The sequence below is a fragment of the Colobus angolensis genome, unplaced genomic scaffold, assembly GCF_000951035.1.
Source record: "Colobus angolensis palliatus isolate OR3802 unplaced genomic scaffold, Cang.pa_1.0 Scaffold31, whole genome shotgun sequence".
Taxonomy (NCBI): Eukaryota; Metazoa; Chordata; class Mammalia; order Primates; family Cercopithecidae; genus Colobus; species Colobus angolensis.
The window spans coordinates 670,490-680,040 of NW_012116377.1; the positions used below are offsets into that span (position 1 = coordinate 670,490).

The 9,551-nt window shown below is 42.1% G+C and overlaps 1 protein-coding gene across 5 annotated transcripts in view; it reads right to left on the bottom strand.

The window, feature by feature from the left end:
• Nucleotides 1–94: 94 nt before the first annotated feature.
• ZNF790 (zinc finger protein 790) overlaps nt 95–9,551 on the bottom strand; it is a 34,068-nt gene continuing 24,611 nt past the window's right edge. For 4 of the 5 annotated variants that reach the window (XM_011950628.1, XM_011950627.1, XM_011950626.1 and 1 more), the window contains exons 2-5: nt 7,374–7,456; nt 5,744–5,867; nt 5,358–5,453; nt 95–1,800 (exon numbers count right to left, since the gene is read on the bottom strand). In XM_011950628.1, the coding sequence (XP_011806018.1) occupies nt 119–1,800; nt 5,358–5,453; nt 5,744–5,867; nt 7,374–7,382 (1,911 nt within the window). In that variant the 5' untranslated portion in view covers nt 7,383–7,456 and the 3' untranslated portion in view covers nt 95–118. The remainder of the gene's footprint in view (nt 1,801–5,357; nt 5,454–5,743; nt 5,868–7,373; nt 7,457–9,551) is intronic. The other variant, XM_011950624.1, reaches the window with a different exon arrangement.

A 9,551-nucleotide genomic window follows, 5' to 3' on the forward strand; every position in this document is an offset into this window, starting at 1 on the left:
GTTAGCCAGGATGGTCTCGATCTCCTGACCTCGTGATCCGCCCGTCTCAGCCTCCCAAAGTGCTGGGATTACAGGCTTGAGCCACTCTGCCCGGCCTCCTACACTTTTATATAATATTTCACAAGAGTGAAATGAAGTGAGAGCTCGAAGAAAATGCTTTCTCAAAATCTTTAAATTCATAGGATTTCTCAAAAGTGTAAATATTCTGGTGTTGAGCAAAGTTTGACTCATGACTAAAGGAGTTCCCATAGTCTGTCCATTCACAGAGATTTCCACCATTATGAATTTTTTGTTCAGTAAAATATGAATGGTGACTAAAGATGTGGCTACTTTTCTTGTATCCATAAGGTTCTGCATCAGTATGAATTCTCTTATGTCGTGTAAGCTGTGAACCCCAGATAAAAGATTTCCCACATTCTTTACATACATAAGGTTCCTCACCAGTATGCATTCTCTGATGTCGAGTAAGTTGTGAACCCCAGAGAAAGGCTTTTCCACATTCTTCACATTCATATGGCCTCTTTCCAGTATGAATTTTCTGATGTCGATTAAGTTCTGAACCACGAAAAAAGGTCTTCCCACATTCCTTGCATTCATAGTTTCTCTCACCAGTATGAATTTTCTGATGTCGATTAAACTCTGAGCCATGAAGAAAGGTCTTTCCACAATCCTTACATTCATAGGATTTCCTCTCATTATGAATTTTCTCATGTTGAGCAAGATATGAAGGCCAAGTAAAAGTCTTCCCACATTGCTTACATTCATAAGGTTTCCTGCCAGTATGAATCCGCTGATGTCGAGCAAGGTGTGAGCTCCAAATATAGGCTTTCCCACATTTCTCACATTCATAAGGTTTCCTACCAACGTGAACATTCTGATGTTGAGCAAGATTTGAACCACGAATAAAGGCTTTTCCACATTCCTTGCACTCATGAGATTTCTCTCCTGTATGAATTCTCTGATGCTGAGTTAGGTGTGATCCACGAGTAAAAGCTTTCCCACACTCCTTACATTCATAAGGTTTCTCACCAGTGTGAATTCTCTGATGTTTAATAAGATGTGATCGCTGACTAAAGGCCTTTCTACATTCATTACATTCATAGGGTTTTTCACCAGTATGAATTCTCTGATGTCGAGTAAGATCTGAGCCACAACTAAAGGCCTTCCCACATTCCTTACATTCATAAGATTTCTCACCAGTATGAATTCGCTTATGGACACTAAGTTGTGAATGAAATCTAAAGGCTTTCCCACATTCCTTACATTTAAAAGGTTTCTCACCAGTATGAATTCTCTTATGACCAGTAAGACTTGAACGTAAACTAAAAGACTTCCCACATTCTTTACATTCATATGTTTTCTTAACACTGTGAACTGTCTGATGTCGAGTAACTTCTGAATCAGGAAGAAAGGTATTCCCACATTCTTTATCTTCACAGAATTTCTCACTTGTGTGAATTAACTGATGTTGAGTATGATCTGAGCCAGAAATAAAGGCTTTCCGCAATTCTTTAAATTCATTCAGTTTGTCTCCTGTGTTAAGTCTCTGGTGTAGATTAAAGGCTATGTGCTGGTTAAAAGTGGGCCTTTTTTCACAGGTGAGTATCACCTGCTTGAAACATTCCTCTTGATTATCTTGTAGTGTTTGAAACTGAACTTTGCCTTCCCAATCACCTCTGAAACATAAACATTCTAGGCTGTGGTTTTTACAAATTTTCATTATTTCCAGTTGGGCTATTTCTCTCTCACAAATGCCATTTTTTGGTAATAACTTCTTGGTGTGACACCTGGACTGCATGTCTGAAAAAGAAGAAGGTAAAAACATCATACTGTTGTATGTACAAAAAGCAATAAAACTTCAAAAATAGATGTAGAAAATATTGAAATAAAGCATATGAGAAGTGAATGGCTTAAAAAATTCTCAAATATGAGCAATGTGAAAAAAAGGGCAAGAAATAAGTAGAAATTTAAAAGAAATAATGAAAGTTGAGTCAAGTGATGAGAAGTATATTTTATTTTGATCATATTCATCTGAGGAGCTCAATAAAAAATGATTATCCAGGTATCACCTCAATAACAGAATAGTAAGTCATAAAATATCTACAAGTCTGCAAGTACTATGATGAATGTCTTATATAATTCAGAGCTTAAAAACAGGAATGCTGGGAAATGGCAGAGTATCAGTCCAATACGAGGGAAGCAATCTGATCCAGAGTTACCAAAGTACTAGGATCTCAATACCAGGGTATGCTGCATTTAGGTTAAAGGAGATAATTGCCGGGCGCGGTGGCTCAAGCCTGTAATCCCAGCACTTTGGGAGGCCGAGATGGGCGGATCACGAGGTCAGGAGATCGAGACCATCCTGGCTAACACGGTGAAACCCCGTATCTACTAAAAAATACAAAAACTAGCCGGGCGAGGTGGCAGGCGCCTGTAGTCCCAGCTACTCGGGAGGCTGAGGCAGGAGAATGGCATAAACCCGGGAGGTGGAGCTTGCAGTGAGCCAAGATCCGGTCACTGCACTCCAGCCTGGGCGACAGAGCGAGATTCTGTCTCAAAAAAAAAAAAAAGGACATAATTATGGGTGATAGTTCAGACAGAAAAATAGTTTGAAGGCCAGGTACAATGATTCACACCTGTAATCCCAGCACTTGGGAAGGCTGAGGCAGATTGCTTGAGCCCAGAAGTTCGAGACCAGCCTAGGCAACATGGCAAAACTCCATCTCTATAAAAAATTAGCCAAGAATGGTGGTGCATGCCTGCGGTCCTAGCTACCTGGAAGGCTGAGGTGGCAGAATCACCTGAGCCTGGGAGATCAAGGTTGCAGGGAGCCATCATCACACAACTGCACCCAAGCATGGGAGACAGAATGAAACTCTGTCTTAACAACAACAAAATAGTTTGAGAATTTTTTTTAAGGGGGAAGGAGTCAGGCAAAAGCTATGAATAAGTAGGACTCTTCCATGACTCATTTTTTTAAATACATATTTAGGATCAAATACTATTGTTACCAGTTTTTCTTGGGGGACAGAGCAAGTACTCTAGCAGTGACTCAGTGAATTGAAAGGCAGTTTAGTTACAAAGTATGAGCAGTAATGTACTGCAATGGAAAGAGGACAAACTTCAGTTTCAGACTCCAGTTCTGTTTACTAAAACTTCTTTTTTTTTTTCTGAGACGGAGTCTCACTCTGTAGCCCAGGCTGGAGTGCAGTGGCCGGATCTCAGCTCACTGCAAGCTCCGCCTCCCAGATTTACGCCATTCTCCTGCCTCAGCTTCCCGTGTAGCTGGGATTACAGGCGCCCGCCACCTCGCCCGGCTAGTTTTTTTGCATCTTTTTAGTAGAGATGGGGTTTCACGTGTTAGCCAAGATGGTCTCGATCTCCTGACCTCGTGATCTGCCCGTCTCGGCCTCCCAGAGTGCTGGGATTAGAGGCTTGAGCCACCACGCCCAGCCTAAAACTACTTTTTAGATGATCGGAAAATTACTGAGCTTGACTGAGCTCTTAATTTTTCATATTACAAAAAGGAATAAAACACCACTTTGCAGAGGTTTGTTGCAAGGATTGGGAATAATATGCTATTTCTGTTAAGTGCCTGACACAGGATAAGTGTTGAATAATCAGTAGATGATGATGATTTTTAGAGAGGAAAAGCTGGGGAATATGGGGAACTAGACAAGTGAGAGTTTGTCTTTTTTTTTTTTTTTTTTGAGATGGAGCCTCACTCTGTCACCCAGGTTGGAGTGCAGTGGCTCAATCTCAGCTCACTGCAACCTCCGCCTCCTGGGTTCAAGCAATTCTCCTGCCTCAGCCTCCGAAGTAGCTGGGATTACAGGTGCCCACCACCATGCCCAGCTAATTTTTGTATTTTTAGTAGGGATGGGGTTTCGCCATGTTGTCCAGGCTGGTTTTGAACTCCCGACCTCAGGTGATTCGCCCACCTCGACCTTCTAAAATTCTGTGATTACAGGCATGAGCCACCACGCCTGGCTGGGCTTGTCTTTTATGACACTGTGTTCTTCTGGTTGTACTTCATGGGCCCTAACTTTTCTTCTGCCACTTCTTCCTCACTGTGACCAGAAACTGTTATCACCCGTTACTCTAATTTTCAGCTAAGCAGTCTATTAGGTCTTCTCTTAATGTTCCCTGTATGCAGAAATGTATGGCCATGCTCCAGTCACAGAAGAGAACAAAAAGTTTCTTAAGAGATAATATATTCTTTGTTAATTCTTTTAAACCTAAAATGAGCAAATCCATAAATGTTGGTTGAAAGAATGAACTAATAAGAATGAACTAACAAATGCAGGCAATGTACAATCAAGGAGAAGCTAGGAAAAATGAGAAAAATTCAAAAGGGATGGGTAAAATAAAAACAGGTCAAAAATGTTTGGTTTGGTTTTGTTTATTTACAGAATGAAGAATTTTATGAAAATCTAAATTTCAAAAAAGGGAGATGGGAAGGAACTTGATCCAAATCATAGATAAAATAAGCGCCACTGGAGAAAAGAATGGCACTTACCTTTTTGTTACATGAGGAGAAAAATGAGAGCACAAAAATAGACCAGTGTTTGGAGTGAAGAGAAAGTTCTTTTGGAAAAGGTTTTGTCTCTATCTAGGCCTCAGACCTTTTTTTTGTTTTTTTGAGATGGAGTCTCACTGTACTCCAACTCAGGCTAGAGTGCAGTCATGTAATCTCGGCTCACTGTGACCTCTGTCCCCAGGTTCAAGCAATTCTCCTGCTTCAGCCTCCTGAGTAGCTGGGACTACAGGTGTGTGTCAGCACACCGGCTGGTGTCTGTATTTTTAGTAGAGATGGAGTTTCACCGTGTCAGCCAAGCTGGTCTCGAACTCCTGATCTCAGGTGGTCTGCCTGTCTCAGCCTCCCAAAGTGCTGCAATTACAGGAGTGAGCCATGGCACCCAGCCAGTTTTTGTTTTTGTTTTTGTTTTTATCCCGAGACGGAGTCTCACTCTGTTGACCAAACTGGAGTGCAGTGGCATGATCTCAGCTCACTGCAACCTCTGCCTCCCTGGTTCAACAATTCTCCTGCCTCAGCCTCCCAAGTAGCTGGGACTACAGGCACTCATCGCCATGCCTGGCTAATTTTTTGTATTTATTTATTTATTTTTTAGTAGAAATGGAGTTTCACCATGTTGCCCAGGCTGGTCTTAAACTCCTGAGCTCAGGCAAGCCACCAAAGTGCTAGGATTACAGGCGTGAGCCACCACACTTGGCCCATTTTTTTGGCCTTAAGGGGATATTCCAGACCAATATTTTAGAGGTGTTGCTGCCTCACTGTGCAGCTGAGCTGTTATCCACAACAATGGCCTCCTTGTGCCTGTTCAGCCCTCACTCACCTGGGCAAGGTCCTCTTGTCTCATCCCTCAAAATCTTCCAGGGCTCTTTCCCTTTCTCCAATAAAGAGAACACTTCTGGCTGATAAATGCAAAGACCTGCCCAGAAGATAAGAAACAGCAAAGAACCACATTGTAAAGATTCTAAAATTTGCAACTACTTCTTTGGTTACTAAGGAAGAGAAACAGTTATAGGCAGGGCAAAAATAAGTTATAAAGGATGGGAAAGATGGAGGTGCCCACTGATGACAACTATTGCCAGATTTACAAAGCACAAACCATTTTCCAAAAAACAAAAGTCAGAAGTTACCCTGGACATTTAAAAGACAATAAAAAAAAAAATCACAATACAGAAAGCAGGAATTTCTAAGGAAAATGCCGAATCTTACCCAGTGAGACCATGTTGCTGTAGTTCTCCAACATCACATCTCTATATAAATCCCTCTGTTCCAGGTCCAGGCACTCCCACTCCTCCTGACAGAAATCTACAGCCACATCCCTGAACATCATCAACTGTTGAAAGAACAAGTCCAGGTATTAATGGTGAACTTTTAAAAAATAATAACCCCTTTAGATGAAAGGGGAAAGGCTGGAAAGGGGCACTGCAGGGAGTGGGGCATATACTGGGCAAAAAACTGGAGTTGGCTGCCTGTGGTTTCAGGAGAAATGACATGGGAATAAGCGTGACTAAAGCCGAGTGTCTATATGCTCCTTTTTTTTGTTCTGTTTTGATACAGAGTCTTGCTCTGTCACCTAGACTGGAGTGCAGTGGTGCAATCTCGACTCACTGCAACCTCTGCCTCCCAGGTTCAAGTGATTCTTGTGCCCCAGCCACCCTAACAGCTGGGATTGCATGTGCGCACCATCGCGCCTGGCTAATTCTTTGTATTTTTAGTAGAGATAGGGTTTCTCAATGTTGGCCAGGCTGGTCTTGAACTCCTGACCTCAAATGATCCACCCACCTCGGCTCCCAAAGTCCTAATGAGCCACCGCACCTGGCCTACATGCTCGTAAAAACTCCTGTTGCTCAGTCGCATCTTTATGATCTTCAAATCACAAATACCAAAACATCAGAATGGCAGCCCAGAATAACAGACATCATATGAGTTTTTTGTTGATACCACTGAGAGGCTGCATCAGCCTGGAAGAACCCCAGATTTATTATGTGAGAAAAGTAGGGGGTGTTGTTGGTTGTAAGGAGTCTCTACTGTGCACAAACAGACTTGTGCATACAGTCTTTGGCCCAGGTAACTGTCCTTTGCTTAAGCTACTACTTTTAGTTGAATTTTCTGTTAGTTTAAATTGAGAGAATTCTCAAGAGATACACTCCCTGACTGAATATTATTTTCTGTGGACAATGTGTAGAATCTCCAGGCTCTTTGCTAAGCAGCTGACACCCAGCAAATTCAGTGTCATAAGAGATTACTGTGAAAGTCATCAAATGAGTTTTTTGTCGACACCACTGAGAGGCTATACCAGCCTGGAATAACTAACCCTGGACTGTTAATTATATTAACCTCTCATTAATTTCCTGGAAAATTCCAGATCTCTTTGAACTCAACCTCCCATCGTATCTGCTAAGGAAAGCATCACAAAGGGCCACATACCTAAATGAATACCAACCAACACCAACTCCCATCTTGATTAAATAAAACATCCCATTCTACAGAGTAAATAAAAGCCTTTATGTAGTATGTCCCCTTTAATTGTTCCATCCCATCTTGTTAAGCTACAGGTTTGAAATGAAAAGTCTTTACTGGTCCCCTTAAGGAAATGAATTTCTCTTCTTCATTACTCTGCCAGATTAGGACACAGGAGATACTGAAAGCCCTGGTGGATAGATTTGGTCATACTGGTTGGAGAAAAGAGGTATCTAGGGAAAGCATTGGACTGTTTCACAGTCATTACTTATGACGCTCAATAGTGATTCAAGTAAGCAGTTAAGGATAAGCAATAAAAATATTCACATGATTTGATATAAATGGGTTATATTTTTGGAGAGAGGCAATTCCAACTCACATGGACCATGACTTCACATTCCAAGTCTACCAGTCCTTCTCTGGATTCTTCTCTTGGTGAGGCAGTGTGCTGAGAAAGCAGAGCTAGAAAGAAAAAATCACGAGGTCAGGCCTTTCTCAGAGCTCTCAAATGGACAAACAGGAATGCCATTTTTTTTTTTTTTTTTTTTTTTTGAGACGGAGTCTTGCTCTGTCGCCCGGGCTGGAGTGCAGTGGCCCGTTCTCAGCTCACTGCAAGCTCCGCCTCCCGGGTTTACGCCATTCTCCTGGCTCAGCCTCTGAGTAGCTGGGACTACAGGCGCCCGCCACCTCGCCCGGCCAGCTTTTTGTATTTTTTAGTAGAGACGGGGTTTCACGGTGTTAGCCAGGATGGTCTCGATCTCCTGACCTCGTGATCTGCCCGTCTCGGTCTCCCAAAGTGCTGGGATTACAAGCTTGAGCCACCGCGCCGGGCCATGGAATGCCATTTTCTTCCTTGGAGGTAGGTCAGAAGGAACCTGAAGAAATCGTGGCCCTATCCAAAACCAGAGAGAGTCAACAAAAGCAGGATGAAGTTTCAGTCTAATCACTTATGCCAAAATCGTGACATGGGATCAGGATACTACTAGATAAGTCAATTCTGGCTTGCCCTAAATTCATATATACATACATTAACATTTATCCTCAAGCCACCTATGAATGTCAGTTACTTGTCTCATTTAAAAGATCAGGAAATGGGTCACTTGCTCAAATTCACTATTAGGAAATATCATAGGTCTGCTGAATGCAAAGCTCGTTCGCTTTGAATACGTCTGGATTTCAGGATTTTTTATTTTATTGAGTGAAGGATGAGCTGGGCCTTTCTGTTATCGGAGCAGCCTATGATCTCTGCCTCCTGTGTTTTCATTGACACTGAGCAGCAGGGTGACTTTTTCATGAAAGGAACGCAAAGATGGAAGGAAGGCTAGGTTAGGCGAGTAGTCAGTTTTGTGAAGCAAGTACTTTTATTAAAAAAATATATTGAAGCCTCTCTGAGTCTAGCTTTGTGCTTAGCAAAAGGGAATCAGATAAATAAGTTGCAGGACTATCAAGGAATTCACAGTCAGAAAAGTAAAGAGGCAATTACGATACTGTAGGAAATAAAGGGAATCGTGGTTATGAAAGGAGCCAACTAGTTCTAAGGAGCTCAAACCAAAACTAGTTTTTAAGAGAAAGTTTCCTATAGGAGATGGTACTTCAGCTGACTCTTGAGGGGCTGTTCTATGTGGGAAATGCGCGAGGGGAGAAGAAAAGATACACACACAATACCTTTAAGAGTAAACAACCTTTATCCCACGTAAATGGCAATGCAGATATAATAAACAAATTGCAATGGGAAAGGGAGAAGGGAAAATATATATACTTACATACACATATATACACACACATACATATACATATACATATATATATATACACACTCACCAAACTATGAAGGATTCACCACCAGACTGGTAAGCAATAGCCTGGGCTCCAGGGTCACATACTACACTCACCAGACTATGGAAGATTCATCACCAAACTGGGAAGCAACAGTCTGGGCTCCAGAGTCAGGCCACCCCTCCGTGCAGACGAGGAGAGGTCTCATGAAGCTTTGGCGCAGTCTGGGACCTTAGCTCTTTTTGTAAAAAGTTGTTTGGCATGAGGCCCAGTCACAAGGGCCCTGATTCATGACTGGGCTCAAGGAACACAAAAAGGTCAACTCGTTTTTGCGATTGTCTATTGTTTTTCAATAACTAATGTATAGGAATAGATTGAAATAGAGATTTCTCCGAAACAGCGCTGGATGAGTGCCTCAAGGGGCTCACACAACCTGTCCTGGGACTTGGTGACCATTGTTTGTGTCCATGTTCAACTGAGTTCAAATTTAATATTTAACTTCTCCTCCACAGGGGCTCATCAGAGAAGACAGGGCAAGGTGAGGGGGATATCCTAGCAGAGGAAACAACATGTGCCAGTCAAGCAAAGGTATCTTTGTGCATTCAAGGAACACAGAGTGAGCGGAAAGACCAGTGGCAGATGGGGATGTATAAAGCAGGGATCCTGTTATGAAAAGCTCTAAAAAAAGTAGGCTATAGCATTTGGACCTTATTTCAGAATAAGAAAGCATTCTGCATTTTTAAAGTAAGGTTTAAAAAATTTTTTTTTTGAGACGGAGTCT